This window comes from Adiantum capillus-veneris, chromosome 10 (genome assembly GCF_014529385.1).
Source record: "Adiantum capillus-veneris isolate H3 chromosome 10, ASM1452938v2, whole genome shotgun sequence".
NCBI classification, from domain to species: Eukaryota; Viridiplantae; Streptophyta; class Polypodiopsida; order Polypodiales; family Pteridaceae; genus Adiantum; species Adiantum capillus-veneris.
In genome coordinates this window covers 51,157,407-51,178,133 of record NC_140940.1, presented here as the reverse complement: position 1 = coordinate 51,178,133, position 20,727 = coordinate 51,157,407, and the positions used below count along the sequence as shown (strand labels likewise).

Sequence of the window (20,727 nt, the reverse complement as noted above, 5' to 3'; positions counted from 1 at the left end):
GACTGCCAGAGTGAATGGCAAAGCCCCGCTTCGCATGACTCATCAACTCCTGAATAGAAGCTGACTTCTGTTCCAAGCAGTGATCTCGGATCTCTGTAGGTAGACCCAAGGTAAACCGCTCAATTTGTTCTCTGAACGAGATCTTCTTGAATGAAGAGGCAGGTAGAAAAGAGTTCCAGAATCTTTCACAGTAAGAATTCACTGTATCGCTCTTGGTCATCCGGAGATGGTTCCAAGCAGCTCGTATATCTCGCTCAAACTCTTGAGTCAACCAAGAAGAAATAAAAAGCCTCTTGAATTTCAGCCATGTAACCGGCACAGTCTTGCTTAATAGAAGCGTGGACCACCAAGTGCGAGCATTCCCCTTAAAATAAGAGGCAGCTCTTCGAATCTTGGAGTGCTCTGAATAGCGTCCTCCCGCGAAAGCGATGTCAAACTGCTGTATAAAAGACAAAGCCTTCGAAGCATCGGAGTATCCCGAAAAAGTATCAAACTTGATCGAGTGGCCACCTTCCTTAAACTCTCGGACTTTCTTGCTTTTATCTTCGAGAAAGTCATACTGGTTGGCTTTGTAAAAATTCTTCTTGTTCGCATAAAACTTTCCGTCATCGGAATCTGAGCTGTCTGTAGACGAGTCCTCAGTAGAACTGTCAGTCTCTGGGCGAGATTTAGCCTTCTTTGCCTTTCTCTTGCCCTTTCCAAAGCGTTGCTTCTTGCTTCGCTTTTTACCTTTTCTGTCTTCTTCGCTCGAATCCGAGGAGCTAGAAGAACTGTCAAAAGAAGAAGAAGAAGAAGAACTGGGTACTCCTTCAAATCGAACACGCTTCTTCCGTTTCTTTGCTTTGTCGAATGTCGACTGACGACCCAAATATCCCGGGAAGTCAGTACCTTTGTTCTGCTTTTTACCGTGCTTTTTGCCTTTCTTTTGCATGTCGAAAAGTTGAGCAATCCGTGCATCAACCACGTTCTCCAGTTCCTGCTCCGTATATTTTCTTGGAGGCAGAAGGTTTCTTGAGAGCGGGTTTCGGGAGTGGTGTTGTGGTTCTCTGCCACTTCATCTGTACCTCTTCCAAAGAGATCTGGTTCATATATTTTGCCATCTTCGGGTCCTTGGCAAAATTGAGCATCATCTTTGTTGCATCGCCAATCAATTGACGACGCTCCATCTCTGTTTGCTCCGCCTGAGTAGGCCGAGGCGGGCCATACTCTCTGTCTGAATCTTCGTTGTGATCCCAGCCCGCATCTCCAGATGCAGAGGGAGTCGACTGATCATTGTCTGAAGCCATAGGTGCCGCGGAAAAAAAAAAATTCGGGGATCGGATTTCCTGTAGAAGAGAAATCGGCCGTGCTCTGATACCACTGTAACAAACTTGGACACTCCAAGTCAAGAATCAACCGAGACAGCACCAAATAACCACTTCAAAACAATTCACAGATCACAATAGATTTGCACTGGCCCGGCGGAGTTCCGTGCCTAGAGATATTGGCCCCAAAGACTGGCGCCCCTTTCGGTATTTCTTTTTGTATTAATCAATCATCAAAGTACAAGAGAGCGGTTAGGGTTTCACTCTCAGACTCTGCGTCCAGATGCTCTGAGAAGTGAGGCCCTCACCACTAATTTAAAGGTTACAAGGGATGCCCAAAAACAGAGCCCCAAAAGCTTTTAAAATCAAAAGCATCAGTTCTCTCTCTCTCTTAGAGAGTCTTTTCTCTTTTTTTTTTTAATAAAAAAAAAAGCAAAAGCAAAATTCGCGTCGCTCATCATTTTCCAAAAAAAATAAAAAAAATAAATAAAATTTAATAATCCGCCTCCGCGATTTCCGGAATTTAGGGTTTTTGGCAAAAATTAGGGTTTGCAGGAATTTTAGGGTTTCTGGCAGAAATTAGGGTTTTTGCTGTCCGCCACGTCATCACTTTGTGACATCTTCTACGGAGGATGCGATCCTTATTGAAACACACAGGTTCTCGAGGAGAATCTGACAGAGCAGTCAAGATTTTGTTTGTGAAAGAATCTTCGTGTCCCTGTCCCAGACTTATTAGGGATTCCCACTCCATCGCACATCGGACGCGCTTCCGTCTTCATTGCTCAGTCTTAAGGGGCATAAGCCATAAAGAACCCAAGAACACACATGGATTCTCGTGGAGAATCTGACACATGGCTGCTCCAGAGCAATTTTCCCAATCCAGCAAGAAGAGGGGGGGGGCAAATTTGTGTGAGGCTGCTTTTGATCATTCAAGTGCTATTGTGTGTGTGAGTATTGGATGCAAGTGATCACAGCTTTAATGGAAAGCTTGCCTTCTCCCTTGCTCTATGTAGCACGATGATTCCACTCTCGTGCACCTCTCTCCTCCTTTGAATACAGGAATCGTGATGCCTCGCTCGAGGGCTTTTCATCTGTATGTACAGTTGTGTGGGTTCATGCACGATTGCCAAGGCAAGGGCCTACAAGGTGTCGCTGTTTGCTTAGAAGCACTCTAGCTCCAAGGCCGTGCTTTGTTTGAAGTGTTAATTCCAGTCACAGGTTTATTCGTGAAATTTTCCTCTATGTCGTAAAGTCAAGTAAAGTTTGTCGAGCAAAGATTCCGGTGAAAGCTAAAGTCTACCACCCTACGGGCCGGTTTCATGGTTCCGTAGCCGAGTCAGAATCACTTTTTCCTTAAAGAGTCAGCCTTGGTTGGTTTGTGGCGAAGACAAAGCATAGGAACTCGGAATTTCACTATGGCTGACCAGACAAACAACGCAAGGGAAGAGGGTTCCTCTTCACAGGACAAACAGGCTATTCCTCAAGTGTTCGAGGTTGGCGAGAATTCAAGGCCACCATTGTCTGTACCTTTTGTTGATTTGAATGCTCCACAAGGTCAAGGGTATATGACTGGGCAACTAGACGACGATGCGTTCAGGACATAGTTGGTTATTGCTCTAAATGTGTGCTCTTGATTGGTGCAGAATCCTAGATTTATGGAATATCTACAAGCGCCGCCAGTGCCACAGCAGACAAGGCAACAGTCTCATGCTGTAGAACGGGTTCAAGCTCAAGCCCAGGTCCCTTGTGCATCCCAGCAAGGAGGGGAGCACTCACATGTTGCGGAGTTACGTGGGGCTCCAAGACAAGTTCCTTCAGTCCACGAACAAGTGGTTAGGACGCCTATTCCACAAGCTTTATCAGTTCAGCCAGCCACCTTTCAGAGTCCGCACGTTGCATTAAATGGACAGGGAACCAATTTCCAAGCTATAAAACATGTTTTCCCGCCACCCACGGTACATCCAAGGTATTTCGGGGGTGGATCAGTGTTTCAAAGCATGGCTGGTTATGCGCCTGGAAACCAGCAATATATGCTAGGAACAGTGTTTGGGGGTATGCAAGGCATGATGCCAAACCCCATGTATGGAGATATTGGCATGCAGCAAGGGTTTTAGAGCAACTAGGGCCAGTTTGGGGTGCCACAAGGCAATTTTGGCATGGCTGGTTTTTCCAACCAACAGTCACATGGCACCAATGACGCAAAATTTCAATGGCCAAGGGGCGCCGATGACCCCTATTACAGTGCCCATGTTGCAAACACTTCCCTATGACAATTTGGGAGCACTAGAAAAGCCAAAAGCCTACAAAGAAGGTGGTGCAATTGTGAAGTTTGATACTTTCAACGGCTTTGAGGATAAGGCAAAGGCTCTTACTTTCCTCCAACAGTTTGATACAGCTTATGAAGGGGGGAATTGTACAGAGGCCACTTTCTTGAAAGGCAATGCCCTTACTTGGTGGACGACATTGTTGATGCAAGGACAGGCACCCGCCACATGGGTATACTTCAAGCAAATGTTTGCATCTGCATGGCTATCAAATGAATTTGAAGCCGATGTCATGAGGGATTGGCACCAACTCACTACGGCTACTTGCAAGAGCCTACAGGAGTACAATCGGAGGTTTTGTAAAGCGTTGCTCTCAGTAACCTCCTACAGGTTTTGTGCCACCGAGAGAGCAAATTGAGAAGTATTGTTGTGGGCTGCCTACAGGGCTTCAAGATTATTGTACAAAGGACAGAGTGGCTACCCTTCCTCAACTTATGGAAGTTGCCAACATGGCTCCGTTTTGAGTGCCGATCGCATCCGTAGCAAGCCCTCGAGCTCCCGCACCTGTAGGGCTACTTGCCCTTTGGATCGGACAAGATTTCTCGCGTGAAATCTCTCCAAATTCACATGTAACTGCGGGGGATTAGCAGCTAGCTAATCCAGTACCTGTGCAAATGGCTCTTGCCTCGGCAATCGCGCATGAACCCACACAATTGTACATACAAATGAAAAGCCCTCGAGCGGGGCATCACGTTTCTGTATTCAAAGGGGGGGAGAGATGCACAAGAGCACAATCAACGCCCTACATAAGACAAGGGAGACGGCAAGCTTTCCATTAAAGCTGTGATCACCAACACCCACTAGAGTTCACTTCTGAGTCAAATCAGCCTCCTCTCGTGCCCCCTCTACGACCCTCTAACTGGGAGCACATCGAGCAAATATTGTGTCCGCGCCTCCAATTATCAGCCAGTTTGAGTCCGTCTACTCTCGCGAGAGCCAGCACTCTCTCTTCTTTCCTATTCATGATAGTGCTCCTATTGAGCTGCAGCACGTATCCACGTTTTTGTTGAAAGCCGGCCGTCTTATAGGGCCATAACGCTAGGCACGAATGCCTCTCATCCCACTTGTCTCATGCGTGGTAGCGGACTGTGCTAAAGTCAACCGCTGGGATATACTTATTCATCCAATTCTTGGTTCTTGTCGTCCAAGTCCACTTCTAGAACGGTTGGTTGTTAGGCTTCTTGTTTACCAGGGAGCCTATCCACGTGGATGAAACCGAGCGGTACTTGTCAAAAGCCCTTGCTCGTTGTCCCCCACAAAAAGCAAGTACGGGTGGGATGTTAAACTCATGGTGGAGAGTTGTCGTCTCTACAGAGGTCGACCTTGCTCCCTTCCCGAGTAACATTCGCATCCCGGTGGCGACGAGGCGCTGCAGAGAGTGAAGGACACGCTGATCATGGGCCCCCATATTTTCCGCGCCATAACAAATCACTGGATACATGCACACCTTAAAAACAGTTAGTTGAGACCAGATTGGGATGGCTCGGTTTGCCAGCAGGGGCTGACATGCGAATAGGCTTTTCTAACCCTTGTTCGCTCGTTCCTTGACGATGCGTTCAATGGAGAAGGTCGAGTCTACATCGATGCCAAGGTACTTGTATGTTTCACCTACTACAACCATCTCATCATTCAATAGAAAGATCCTCATAGAGAGATCCTGCAGGTCCCCGTGGAACACCATGACCAATGCATTTTTTAATTCCAAAGGTCATGCCCCAGGTCTGTGTGGAGAGAGAGAGAGAGAGAGAGAGAGAGAGAGAGAGAGAGAGAGAGAGAGAGAGAGAGAGAGAGAGAGAGAGAGATGAAACGCAATGTTATATTAAACGTCTTCAAAAGGCCAAAATGACCTATGAGACCAAACTGATACAATCCCTGTGGATCTAATCCAATGTCTGGGTACAAAAATAAAATGAAGTAAAGTGAAAGACTAAAACTAAAAGACTAAAATCGTCAAACTGAAAATCATCATCATCATCATCCATGCCCACGGATGCCCGGCATCGTGCGTTGTCCGAGAAAGTATTGCATCGGTCGTTGAAGAGCTTCATCAATATCCGCCTCTGTAAATAGTCGTACCGGGCGTCTCCCATGTCGTACTAGGATAGTCCTGATTCTTTGGTGGAGCCTCCACCGATGTCGTCGTCGTCCCCGTAGACGTGGGCGTCTAGCTCTCCCGAGCTTAGTGGCTGTCCACTAATATACCTCTGGTAGAAGTGGGCTCTGAAGTCTGTTGTGGCAACAACCGCCCCTCCTTCCTCCCCCTCCCCTGTGCCCATTTACCAGGGTGTCTTGGCTGCAATTGTCAATTGTGGATCTTATCAGCCACATGTTTTTCCTCTTTGTTTTTCATATTTTGTTCCCTGATTGTTTATTTTCTCTTCAGCTCTCCCTTGTTTTGGATCTGTGTGGAATTTTTTCTGTTGCTTTTTGTTTCATTGTTGCCTATCTTTTTCCCCGTGGTTTATATTCCCAGGACCCAAAATATCTCAGGGATTTTTCCCTGCAATGAATCTCCTAGTTATATGGTTGTATTAATTGCCTCCAGCTTCAATATTATGATCGTTTCCAAGCCCCTTTTCTCTTCAAATGAAGAGAGAGATTCAAAATAAGTCAACAAACAAGAAAGGCCATAAAAATATCAAGCTAATTTTGACTCAAAATAAACTTAAAAAGGTGCTGAAATCCCACAAACCACATGTATAAAAATTCATCAACCTCATGCTAGATTGTATATTAAAGCGCCCTTCCCTTAAATCTGTGAACTCCATTCCACAGCATCAGCAGGAGCAAAAGTGCTCCACCATCTCCCATACAAAAATGAAAAATACTGCCAACTTTCACATAAAACCCTTCTTAGTTACTAGTGAAAAAACAAGCAATCATCAAACATTGCTTATCATGCTGGTAACCAATAGAGCAATCCACCAACAACGATCATCTTTTTTTCATCGGGCACTCCAAAATAAATGTCAAGTTTACCGTTTCCATCAAAACATGTTTTGATGCCATGAATAGCTAATCGTGTCAGTAGTGCAAGACATGAAAGTTTTTAAACATTGTGTATGCATATATTGAATAAGCAGTATACTGTTCTTCCCAAAAGGGTGTTGGGGGGGTTTTGGGGTGGGGGGGGGGGGGGGGGGGGGGGGGGAACAAAGCTCATGGACTTATTTACACTCCTTTATTATTAGAGGTGAGAAGCCACTGCACTTACACGATGAATGTCAACAGGCCCTCCATTTCTTGTTGCAACAGTTGGTAAACCATTTGCTGCAGCCTGCAACACTCAATGTAAAACAAAATGTTACAGCAGTCCTCGTTCGTACCCGACGAGATGATAAATGCTATTTATCATGATACCTCTATCAAAGTAAGCCCAAAGGGTTCCACCAAAGCAGGGTTAACGAACACACCCTGTGACACAAGCACAACCATGAGAATCAAGTCGGTATAATCATCTATAGTTGAACAAAAAGACACACAAAAAACTTGCTAAACTTCCATTGATCTCATCATATAGACAGAAACAGGTTGGTTGATTGATTGTAACCAAACTCTAAAACATTCATCTTCAACGATGCAGACTTACAAACAAGACTGCCTACAGCTTAACACATTATTGCAAAACGTGACAAGACATCTAAATGAGATGTATTATGCAAGACAAATTAATGATTATGAACAGTTGCATTTCATATGCAAGCCAAAGTGTGTAAGAGAGACAAATGCGATCGAATTTAAACTTAGCTATGAACAAGAAGAAAGTGTGGCATTTTCTAAACCAGGTTTGAGTTAGGCATGAATAATGACGAATAGCTGGCATGCTCGCTGCTGCTGTCTCTCGCCATCACACACTTTTTTTTTTGGAAGAAAAAAGGGAGCTGATACCAAGGACAAGTGGATCTCTCGGGATGCTCGTGAGAGCCTCTCACCCAAAGGAAATACAACAATGTGGGAAATGTCACAAGACGGGCACCATGTGCCAATAGAAAAGAACAGACTGAACAGACTTTTAGCACTTCATTAACAACTGAACTGAGAGAGAGAGAGAGAGAGAGAGAGAGAGAGAGAGAGAGAGAGAGAGCCAACACGCGACACGGAGTGGCGGAATTCCACCCCAAAGAGTATTGGCCCCAAACCTTGGCGTCCCTTTCATTGCATCAACACAATACAAGCCGGTACTCTAGACTATGCACCTTCGCCAGGAAGCATGCCAGAGAATGAGCCCTAACCTCATATTTAAAGGCCCTTGGCCTGAAAAGCAGTTTACATGAAAAGCCTTCAAACTCAAAAGCTTCTGGTCCAAAAGCAAAGCAAAAAAGCTTCCAACGTAAATCACGGAAATCAGTACAACCTACCACGTCATCAGCTAGCGCAAAACGCAGAAATCCGTACAGCCTGCCACATCATCATGCTAGCGCAATTTTTGAAAATCTACCACGTCATCAGTTTTTGCGTGTGTGTGTGTACAGGTCCTGCTTTATTTAAATCTTTGTCACTTGGGGCCCCATCGGACGGGGTCCCCATAAGTTGGTAGGACTTCTTCTGTTACTTGTTCTTAGGGTTTAGGCCCCTCGGCCACATCTGTAAGTTGGCTCCATTCTTTAGGCTTTGACACGTCAGCAGTTTGTTACATCTCCCCTTCTTGAAAGAGAGTAATCGTCCACGATCACAGCATATCTGCAAAACAACTCAAGTTAGCTCAAAAAATTTCCGAGGGACAATCAGTGTGCTCTTTTTATTAAAGAGTAAGCTTCTCCTTTCTACTCTTTTGATCAAGGAGTTAGCTTCTCCTTTCGGTTGTTTTGATCAAGGTCTTTTGATCAAGGAGTTAGCTTCTCCTTTCGTCCAGATCGGAACTCTTGATATTCCGGCGTAGTAAAATTAGCCATCACACCCAGACCGTACTGATCTTCTACGGGTGTCTTGATGCACTAAAATTACATACCCAAGCAATCTCATCCAATTAGGAATATTCAGTAATTGACACATCACAATGCAACACAAATGCTCACATATGCATATTACAAGACACAACAAACAGCGCCGTTGAGCACTCCCCCGAGACAAACGGTCTGCAGTATGAAGCTACCCTCGTCACTCCCCCCGCAAATAACCTAAAAAGAACCGAGCCATGAGCTCAGAGGACTATACAACCAAATGCTCCCCAGACCGCAGTCTTCGTCGCTTGGAGGTTCAAGCATACAACCAAACGCTCCCTAGGCATCGGCCTGCGTCGTTCAGAGGTTTTCTAGCATACAACAGAACGCTCCCCACGCATCGGCCTACGTCGTTCCGAGGTTTTCAAACATACAACGAAACGCTCCCCAAGCATCGGCCTGCGTCGTTCCGAGGTTCAAACAATACCAAAACAGTATTTCTCACTTCTCCACCCGGGAGTAAAATCACCAATCATTGAAACCAGTATCAAACCAGAGTCAAACAATTCAAATCGGCACCAAAACAGGTTCAAAACAGATACCATCCATTTCAAATGAATTCCAAACAAGATCACCAAACAAGATCAAACAGAACTCAAACTTAAAAAGCAATCTCGACATTAGTCAAGCTCGAAAAGTCGATTGACTTTCCATCTTGAAACCTGCACCAAAAATTAGGGTTCAGTTCCTTCCATGAGGTCGTAGCCGAGCACAGCATGGTCCATCAGCTCTTGGACAGACAATGTTTCTTTGGTGGCGATGGTAGTCCCAAGAGATAGCAATCACACCGAACCTCCAAGGTCATCTACTCGTGAAGAGACATCTACTGAGAGATGTCGAGAAATTTCAAGTTATAATCTCCTAGGGTTTCCATGGCAAGCATTTCAGGATACCCCACTCTGCCAAGAGTTGCACTCCGAAGGAAGATGTCAGAAACCATATAACTTTGGACAAATTTTTTTCTTGAAAGCTTGCCAAGTACTTGGAGTGTGTGGCTTGGTTGCTATAGACATCAACATCTGCATGGCACTGCTTTTGAGAAAAACAATGACTCGAAACAAATCTGGATCCTTCTCTTGCAAGTGACCTTAATTGGCTTATGCCCTGTAAGACATGAGCGGTGAAGACGGGAGCGCGCCCGATGCGCGATGAAGTAAGGGTGGGAGTGGCTAGTAAGTTCAGGTTGGAGGGCGGAGATACCTCAAATAAAGCTCTCTCTACTCTTTTGTGGCACCGGTATGCTTTCAGAAAAGCACACCTGATGCTCTGATACCACTGTCACAAGACGGGCACCACGTGCCAATAGAAAAGAACAGACTGAACAGACTTTTAGCACTTCATTAACAACTGAACTGAGAGAGAGAGAGAGAGAGAGAGAGAGAGAACACGCAACACGGAGTGGCGGAATTCCACCCCAAAGAGTATTGGCCCCAAACCTTGGCGTCCCTTTCGGTATTTCTTTATATTGCATCAACACAGTACAAGCCGATACTCGAGACTCTGCACCTTCGCCAAGAAGCATGCCAGAGAATGAGCCCTAACCTCATATTTAAAGGTACAGCCCCCCAAGTCACAAAGCCATGCTGCAAACCAGCTTGAAGGTACATTGCTGCCAAGTAAGGTCATCACCAGATTGGGCAGCCTAGTAGCCCCCGTGAGCTAACATCTACATGGGGTATGAAATGCGCTTGCTGAAGCCCCAATCCAAAGCCTTTGTACATGCTTGTGTGTACATAGAGAGATGTGATCTCTCTATTGCTTGTATGTGTGCTCTTTTGAGTGGGTGTATGTGCTTATATGAGCATTCCATGCTTGATTGATGAGAATGCATGCTTGCTTTTTTTATTATAGATTGTAGCAATATCATGGTACTTGGAGCAGACTGAACTAGATATATACCATGCATGATGATCTTGTCTTTCCGGCAATTATGCATATGACTATGGAGAAGCAGCATGTGGTATTTATAAATTTTTACTTGCCAAGTAACAGCTATACAATTGAGTTGATTGATAATACATACTCAATGTGGAATATCTGCTTGGGATTTTGGGAGCTCTACAATGCGATGCTAGCCCTACCTGTATGTACTATGAATGAGCGGTGGATACTATAATCACATGGCTGTCTCATAGAGTCGAGGTATATCAAGAGATTGGTCATATACGAGTGAAGATGCTTTCACAACATGAGGCCTTGAAAGATGATAATTGCCAAACTCATCGATTTTATGCTTGGTTTTATCCTTCCTATGCTAGGTAAGACATTGTAAGGTAAGAGAATCCACAAGGTGAATCGATTACTGATCCTCAAATGCATCATTGAGTTGTGCTCGCATTTCTATGGTGAGTTGTCAAGCTCTTCTGAGGTGATGTTTATCAAGCATGTGAGAGCATGTTGGGATTAGTAAAACTCTCTTTGGGCATTGCTCTCCTCTTAATGCAGTCATTACCGAAGAGAAAGTTGCATGTGTGCTTCACCATCTACCCAAAGACAAAAGTCCGTGTTGGAATGACATCACTAATTTATTGTTTCTTAAAATATGCTGAGGATTTCCATTCTGGTAAAATGCCCCGTTTTTGGAAGTTTGTTGTGATTAAGCTTTTGCCAAAGGTGCCTTCACCCTCTAATATGAAACATTGGAGACCGAACTCTTTGATATTACCCGATCTGATATATCCGACTCAATATGGATTCATATGTGGGCACAATATCTCTCATAACATCCTTAATGTTCAAATAGGGATAGATTATGCATATGTAACTGAGCAAGAGATGGTCATGATACAATTAGATCTCGAAAAGGCTTTGATCATGTCAGTTGGCCTTTTATTGCACAATTAATGCAGTGTGTGGGCTTTGGTAGATGTAAATCACAATTGATTTATATGATTACCAATGGTTCCCAGTCTTGTGTGTTCATTAATGGAGGAATCACTAAACCTTTTACGTTAAAGAGTTCTTTGCAGCAAGGTTGTCCATTGAGCCCTCTACTCTTTGCTTTGGTGACTCATTCCATGCTTACACTCCTTACACATTTGGCTCAAGAAGGTCAATGATGACGACTCCATTTTTTTGAAAGCCGAGAAAGCTAACATTGATAATGATATGTTTGCATGGTCTTTGTTTGCCAAAGCATCTGGATTACGTTTAAATACACGAAGGGGGAAAATCTCAAAGTTCAAGCATGAATAACCTGCAACTAACCCAGAACTTGTGTAACCCACTAAAGGTGGATAAGAAGCCATTATAACCAAAGTAGATAACACTTTCTAGGGGGCATTTTGGGTAAATCAAGCATCATCGACCTAGCATGGGGTGTATGTAATGTTTGATTCAATATACATTTCATCTTTTTACTTAATTCTCATGTACATACTCCTCTTCTTTTCTGCTTCTCCTCATGTACTTCTCCTTTCCTATCTCCCTCGATCTTGGAAACTGTAAGGATTCTAGTTGCTAATCCTTCATTTGTCACGTGACACATCCAACCCTATGTGTCCGTGGACAAGCTACAGCACAACAAGGGTTCAGTCAGTCCAGATTTAGGAGTGTTCTGGCACTTTTGTGAGTCTGTTCGCAAACCGTGCATGCCTAGGCAATTAGAGTAGATGCATATCCTCCGGTTGCACACAGCATGATCATAAGCATTCCCATCAGAATCCTTCAAGGGAATTTTGCAGTGCATTTAGCCTATTTTTCCTATTTTTGACATTTTTCATTTATTATTTTTAAGTGACTTTTGTTGGAAAGTAGGTAGGGCAAATTGAGTAAGTTTGTATATAAGCAAACTTAGACTAGCACTAATTGGCAGAAGAGGCAGCAAGAGCTCCATTGCTCAACAGGCAACTTCTCACACAAGAACCTTGGTGGCGGTTTCTCCTCCAAGCAAAGACCCTCAGCCTTGGCGTTTTCCCATCCAAGCAAGTATCGCCAAAGATCCTCAATTGCTAGCGTTTTTCCTCCAAAGAAAGCTCTGCAGCCCTTGCGTTTTTTAGAAGCCCTAGCGTTTCCAGATTTGCAGTCTTTGTGCATGGCCATTTTTCAGCAGATGAAGACCGGCAGTTTTCAGCCCTAAAGCCATCAGTTTTTCAGCCCTAAAGACTTGCAGTTTTCAGCCCTCATAGCAGCAGATTTTCAGCGACAAAGATCAGTAGATACCAGCGTTTTTCCTAGCGTTTTCAGCAGTAGCAGATTTCAGCCAGCAGCGTTTTTGGACAGCAGTTCATAAGCGTCAGATTTCAGCCCTTAGATCGATCTCGCCATCCCTGTCATCGTCGTCGATATAGCCTAGACTTGCATCAGTCCCATGCATTCAGTTTGTACTAGTTTGTGCAATCAATAGTAGACCACTCTCGCCGACGAGAGTGGGGCCTTCGAAGGAGGGTTTTACAACGTCTCTGGTGTCGTATTCTCTTCTCTCTCAAGCACAGTGTCCATTCACTTTGTTTGTGTCCACTCTCTCATTAAAGAACGGAGGGCTCTCCCTTCTAAAAAGGAACCTTGAGCACAATTCAAAGCACTCATCTTGAGCAAAGTTCAACATTCATTCTGCTACTGTAACAGACACTCCAAGTCAAAGAATCAATCGCGACAGCACCAAATAACCACTTCAAAACAATTCACAGATCACAATAGATTTACACTAGCCCGGCGGAGTTCCGTGCCTAGAGATATTGGCCCTCGGTATTTCTTTATGTATTAAAATCAATGTCAGAGTACAAAGAGCGGTTAGGGTTTCACTCTTAGACTCTGCGTCCAGATGCTCTACAGAGTGAGCCCTAAACCGTGTATATAAAGATTACAAGGGATGCCCAAAAGCAGAGCCTCAAAAGCTTGAAAGCAAAAGCAGATTCTCTCTCTCTCTCAATGAGAGAAACAAAAAGCAATTATGCCTTTCTCTCTCTCTATCTTCCAAAACGTAGCCAAAAGCTGAGATTTGCGTCGCTCAAAAAAAAAAAAAAATCACCTCCGCGATTTCCGGAAATTAGGGTTTCTGGCAAAAATTAGGGTTTCTGTTGTCGATAGCCACGTCATCACTTTGTGACATACCCCCCTCTTAAAAAGTAATCGACCGCGATTACGCCTACAAAACCGACAAAAGCCATATATTGTCTTAGCAGACACTGACTGTTAGTACCTACGTACTAGGGACGCACATCTAGCACATGTACCAAATCGACAGTCACATCACACGACATCACAGGACATCACTAGACATCACATGACATTCAACATTCATTCGGATCTTAGACCATGATTTATCGGCAATGTAGCTAGCAATCACATCTAGGTCCAATCGGGATCTCATCGATGTCCGATTGACTAACCCCTATTGCAACCATGTCTATTCGAGATCAATCAGATCAAAATGCTGCAGTCATTTCGTCTATCAGTTCCTGCACTTAAAAGAAGTCAAGAACAAATCAATATCATAATCAGGAATTCCATTTCATAAAGTAATCCAACAGAATACTGTCAGCTCTCAGTATCCCTGAAGCTCAAAGAGACATCAGTGACTTTAGTATCAAAATCAAGGCATCTGTTGACAAAGGAGCGGAGTAACTCCCCTCTTGTGCATCCCCCTACACCAGATCTTCGGCCAAGCTAAATTTCCGGGTTCTGCTTGGAGTAGACTATGCTAAACCAAAGCATCAAGGTAAAGTTTCACAATTTGAGGAGTATCTGCTAGGTCCTCCTCCTCCAACCACTTCGCATCCAATGCAGGATAGTTCTTGAACTTAACCAAGAACCGCCTTCGGACTTTACCTTTAGTCTTCGTATCCTTATGTGCCAAATCTGTTCAGGAACAAGGATCTCCTCGTTTTCTTCCACTTCGGGTTGCTCATCAGGCTCCCCATCATCAGACACATCACCCTTAACAGGTTTCAAGAGACTCACATGCAATGCATTATGATCCTCCAAGTATCTGGCAGTTTCAATCGGAAGGAGACATCATTTATCTTTTTAGTTATCTGGAAAGGTCTGTAGTATCGCATACTAAGCTTTGGAAAAAGCCTCTCCTTTCCCTTTTTCTTTCTTAGGCGTGCCTTCTCAAAACGTAAGAGCACCCAATCATCCTCCTTCAATTTCAAGTCGCGACGATGGCAATCTGCTGCCTTTTTCTGTCGTTCTTGAGACTTCTGCAAAGTCGCGTAAACCTTGGCAAAAGCCGTATCCAAATCTCGCAAATATTCATCCGCTTCAAATATCTAATCTTTCGTGCTCAGGAAGGATGGAACCTTCGCAGCACTTTCAACAATCTCAAATGGCGTCTTCCCCGTCGAAGAGTGTATCTTGTTATTGTAGGCAAATTCCACCAAAGGTAAGTTCTTTTCCCATTGAGTCTTCTGATCCGAGATACAAGACTTCAATAAATCTAAAACCACTGAATTGGCAATCTCAAATTGCTCATCAGTCTACAAGTGAAACAATGACGAGAACTGCAACTGCATGCCAATGTTCTCCCAAATTGCCTTCCAAAACGAACTCATAAATCTGGGGTCTCTGTCGAAGACAATCGTCTCAGACATGCCATGTTATCGAAAAATCATCGTGACCAATCTGTGTTCTCCGGAGATCAAAAATGAAATCCATTGCAATACTTTCCCAGGGGTGGGTGGGTATGGGTAAAGACTGTAACAATCCCTGTGCCTTATGCCTGTCAAACTTGACCTTCTGGCATACTGCGCACAAACTCTTCCCCATCCTTTTTGGGTCTCGGCCAAAAGAAGTACCCCTTTCATGGTGGTAGCAATGCCGCGGTGACCCGTAAAAAGGTGGACAGTGGCATTCAGTCATAACCTTTTCCCTCAACGGCTGTGTAACGCATAACATGGTTTTTCTTATCAAGTAGCCTTCCCGAAGGGAATATCTTGCTACTATCTGCCCATCCCGTATCCGTGTGAAAATATCTGCAAAATCTGTATCCGTGGCATACTGGTCGACCATATCCTCGAAGCTCCTATGATGTATCGCGGAAAAAGCCAGAACCAACGGCTTACAGACAAAGCATCTGCCACCACATTCTTATGTCCTTGCACGTGGACAATCTGGAAGTGAAACTGTGACAAGATGTTCGCCCACCGCATCTGCTTTTCCGAAAGCTGCTTCTATGACAAGAAGTAGAGCAAACTCTGATGGTCTGTAAAGACAGTAAAATCCGCTCCGAGTAGGTAATGCCGCCACTGAGTAAGAGCATGGATAACCGCCAAAAGCTCTTTCTCATATATCTGTGCTGTCATCTCCGGCCTAGAGAACAATCGGCTCTCGTAAGCAATGACATGGTCTTCTTGTATCAAGACTGCACCCAGACTACGACCACAAGCATCACAATATACTTCAAATGACTTCTGCAAGTCCAACAAAGTCAAATCTGGTCCTGTAGTCAATTTCTCTTTTAATGTCTGAAAGGCAGTCACCTCTGTGGATCCCCACGAGAAAGGGACTCCTTTCTGTATCAAGAATATGCAAAGGAGAAGCAACCTCTGCAAACTTTCGAATGAACCGTCTGTAGTACGAACATAGTCCCAAGAAGCTTCCAACTTCATGGACATTCTTCAAATCGGGCCAATCATGGATAGTCTCTATCTTGGCCGAATCCACTTGTACTCCTGTTGCTGAGACAAAGTGTCCCAAAAAGTCTCTGAAGCAGATGATCTCTGTGTTCTGCCTCATTCTTGGAGAAACAATGGTATCATCAAAGAAAGTGCCAACAAATAGCCTGTACTCTCGAAAAATCCCGTCCATCATCCGGATTACTGTCACAGGAGCATTGGTTAAGCCAAAAGGCATCAGCAAGAACTCAAATAATCCAAAAAGTAGTCCGGAAGGCTGTCTTGTAGACGTCTCCCGTCGCAATTCGGATCTGATGATATCCACTCTTCAGATCGATCCTGCTAAAGCACGAGGATCCTTGTAACCTGTCGAGTATATCATCGATCCTAGGAATCGAAAATTTGTTCTTGATCGTGATTTTGTTGAGAGCTCTATAATCGATGCACATTCTCCAAGATCCGTCTTTCTTCAAATCAAACAACAGTGGAGAGCAATACGGTGAAGTACTATGCTGGACAAGACCCTTTTCCAAGAGGTCTTTCACTGGATTCATAATCTTTTCATTCTATACTCGGCTCACACGGTTCGGTGGCCGGTTCCGTGGCCTGCTTCCAGGTATCAGGTCAATGGTCTGATCTTCAGGCCCTCTGAAAAACAATGGGCATGAGTGTGGAGAAAAAATCTTGGCGTTCTTTTGATCAGGTCAAAAAAGATTCAACCTTTATCCATCGTTCAGTTCTCTCACAAAAGAATGAGTAAACAAACTGAAGTTCATCATGTACAATCTCTAAGCCCTTCATTTATCAAAGTCGCTTTCTCGGCCCGGTAGTCAACCACGGCGTAGTTCTTGTGGTACCAAGGGATCCTGAGTAGAACGTCACTCACGTGCCCTGAACACCCCTATCATTGCAAACGAAGTTTGCCAATGCTCAGTGTAATGGCAACATCCCATCCGGGTGCCAGTCGAACTACCTCCGCCTGTGGCATCAGTCTGTCGGGCGTAATTCCAAATCGAGCCGCCAATTCCAAGTGAGAAGAAGTTTGCCTTGGCTCCTTCAAAAGAGCTTCCTGATCCTTCACTTTGCCCCAAAAGCGGCAAAGTTTGTACTTTCATTCAATAGATTCGGTGCAGGTCCCACGCCATGTGGTACCAGTTCTGCTTTTCTATCTGCCTTTTCTGCCACGTTCCTCAGCTGCTCTCGAACTCTCAGGCCTGTCGTCATCTTTATCATTTTGTTCTTTCTGTGCCTTTTTAGGACACTTCGCAGAGATATGTCCATGTTCCCCGCATCCAAAGCACTTCCCCTCTCTGATGAAGCGAGCTCTCTCCTCAGGAGTAAGCTTGAGTCGTGCATCCTTTTTCTCTGGATTGCTCTTTTTCTTTCTACTTTCGTTCCTAGAAGTTTGTTCGGCTCGTTGTGTCATGGCCTCATCTGTGGGGTAGGTCAGACTGCCAGAGTGAATGGCAAAGCCCCGCTTCGCATGACTCATCAACTCCTGAATAGAAGCTGACTTCTGTTCCAAACAGTGATCTCGGATCTCTGTAGGTAGACCAAAGGTAAACCGCTCAATCTGTTCTCTGAACGAGATCTTCTTGAATAAAGAGGAGGGTAGAAAAGAGCTCCAAAATCTTTCACAGTAAGCATTGATTGTATCTTTCTTGGTCATCCAAAGATGGTTCCAAGTAGCTCGTACATCTCGCTCATATTCTTGCGTCAACCAAGAAGAAATAAAAAGCTTCTTAAATTTCAGCCATTTAATTGGCGCAGTCTTGTTTAAAAGAAGAGTGGACCACCTAGTACGAGCATTCCCCTTAAAGTAAGAGGCAGCTCTCCGAATCTTGGAGTGCTCTGAATAGCGTCCTCCCACGAAAGCGATGTCAAACTGCTGTATAAAAGACAAAGCCTTTGAAGCATCTCAGTATCCTGAAAAAGTATCAAACTTGATCGAGTGGCCACCTTCCTTAAACTCTCGGACTTAGTCTTTGTAAAAATTCTTCTTGTTCACATAAAAGTTTCCGTCATCGGAATCTATAGACGAGTCCTCAGTAGAATTGTCAGTCTCTGGGCGATATTTAGCCTTCTTTGCCTTTTTCTTGCCCTTTCCGAAGCTTTGTTTCTTGCTTCGCTTTTTACCTTTTCTGTCTTTTTCACTCGAATCTGAAGAGCTAGAAGAATTGTTAGAAGAAGAAGAAGAAAAACTGGGTACTCCTTCAAATCGAACATTCTTCTTCTGTTTCTTTGCCTTGTCGAATGTCGACTGACGACCCAAATATCCCGGGAAGTCAGTGCCTTTCTTCTGCTTTTTGCCGTGCTTTTTGGCTTTCTTTTGCGCATCAAAAAGCTGAGCAATCCGTGTATCAACCACCTCTTGTAATTCCTTCTCTAAATATTGTTTGTAATCAGAAGGTTTCTTCAGAGCGGGTTTTAGGAGTGGTGTAGTAGTTTTCTGCCACTGCGTATGCACTTCCTGAAGAGGTGTCTCGCTCATATATTTTGCCAATTTCGGATCCTTCACAAAACTGAGCATCATCTTTGTTGCATGGCCAATCAATTGACGACGCTTCATCTCTCTTTGCTCCGCCTGAGTGGGCCATACTCTCTGCCGGAATCTTCGTTGTGATCCCTGCCCGCATCTCCAGATGCAGAGGGAGTCGATTGATTCTTGCGTGAAGCCATAGGTGCCGTGGAAAAAAAAAATTGGGGATCAGATTTCCCGTAGAAGAGAAATCGGACGTGCTCTGATACCACTGTCAGACTTGGACACTCCAAGTCAAGAATCAATCGCGACAGCACCAAATAACCACTTCAAAACAATTCACAGATCACAATAGATTTACATTGGCCCGACGAAGTTCCATGCCTAGAGATATTGGCCCCAAAGACTGGTGCCCCTTTCGGTATTTCTTTATGTATTAAAATCAATGTTAGAATACAAAGAGCGGTTAGGGTTTCACTCTCAAACTCTGCGTCCAGATGCTCTGCAGAGTGAGCCCTAAACCGTGTATATAAAGATTACAAGGGATGCCCAAAAGTAGAGCCCCAAAAGCTTGAAAGCAAAAGCAGATTCTCTCTCTCAATGAGAGCAACAAAAAGCAATTATGCTTTCTCTCTATCTTCCAAAACGTAGCCAAAAGCTGAGATTTGCGTCGCTCAAAAAAAACCCAAAAAAAAAAAAAATTCACCTCCACGATTTCCGGAAATTAGGGTTTCTGGCACAAATTAGGGTTTCTGTTGTTGGTAGCCACGTCATCACTTTGTGACAACTGCAACATTAATTACTTAAACTCATGATTAAGACTACAGAAACTTGAACTGTACTCAAAAACAAGGCTTAGAAGACTCTGTGTTGATTCATTGAATGTGTGATACAAGGGCTCCTTATATAGGAGACGAAGAGACACAAATGAAAAGACATGTCTCCTGGTGAAGAGACATGACTTTAGACGTAAAGACATATCCTTTAGGCGAAGAGCTGCAACCATTGGGCGAAGAGTCGCACCCGTAGAGAGAAGGGGTGTGACCAGTCGTTGAAGGAGTGTCGCTTTTGGTGAAGAGGTATGTCTCTAGAGCAAAAAGTCGTGACCATCCAAGCGCAGGGGTCCTCCTTGGCATGATACTTCGCGTATCTGTAACTAGGAGTAGATGTAATACTGCAACATGTTGGAATTAGGGTTGCAGAGAAACACACATAGCTTGGAGAAGATAAGGAAGCTCAAGGCACACAATAGAGAGTGTATTACTTAGTGTGCAATGGAAAGATAGATAGCCCTAGAGTGATGGGCGTATATACAATGCACAGGGGAAAAAACCTCCTAAAGAGGGAAAAAATGCCCCGGCGGTCCTAGTGTGTTCACACACATCACTACCACATGTATATGGTAACAAATCCGACCTGGAGTGACGCGGTGAACGAGAGCTGGCACATGAGTAAAGGGAAGTGCCATGCTGTAATGTGCAACGGAATGAATGTTGTAATTTCTCAAGATTAGTGATCTTTATTGCTCAAGGTTCCTTTTAGTTCTTTAGGGAAAGAGAGAGCTTTCCGTCTTGTAGAGTGCTATGGTCACGAACAAAGTGAGTGGATATTGTGCGTGCAAGTGAATGAGACTGAGAGAAGGAGAGAGAAGAGATACGACACCGATAGATTGTAAAACCCTCCTCCGAAGATCCGACAGCCGGAATCTGGACGTTGCTCGCTACTGCTGCTCGCCCCCCTCCCCCTCTGCGCCATCGCTCCCCCCCCCCCCCTACTGCCTCCCGTCCCCTGCCTGCCCGCCCGCACGCGCGCCAGCCACTCCAGCCCGCCCCTCCTGCCCCCGCTTGCATCCGCCTGCAGCCTCGCCTCGCGCTGCCTCCCCGCCAGCCCGCAGCGCCCCCCTTCTCACGCCACCTTCCCCCCCCCACGCTGCCCTTTTTTCCTCGCTTTGCTGCCGTTTTTCTTCCCCCCCCCCCCCCCCCCCCCGTCTTCGTCAATCCTGAAGGACCTACACTTGGCTCTGCATCTCTGTTATTTCAAGCAGTGCTCGGCGTGCTCGGTTGCAGAGCGCCTTCACCGACTGCTTCTTCGCCTCAGCAGTAGACACAGATGGAGGCTCCAGCT

The 20,727-nt window shown here is 44.8% G+C and overlaps 1 protein-coding gene across 1 annotated transcript in view; it reads right to left on the bottom strand.

The window, feature by feature from the left end:
- The window catches only part of LOC147448822 (putative sucrose-phosphate synthase 1), a 70,087-nt gene that overhangs the window by 27,095 nt on the left and 22,265 nt on the right, over positions 1-20,727 (bottom strand). The window contains exons 9-10 of the mRNA XM_086521282.1: positions 6,989-7,042; positions 6,843-6,905 (exon numbers count right to left, since the gene is read on the bottom strand). Of these exons, the coding sequence (XP_086377408.1) occupies positions 6,843-6,905; positions 6,989-7,042 (117 nt within the window). The remainder of the gene's footprint in view (positions 1-6,842; positions 6,906-6,988; positions 7,043-20,727) is intronic.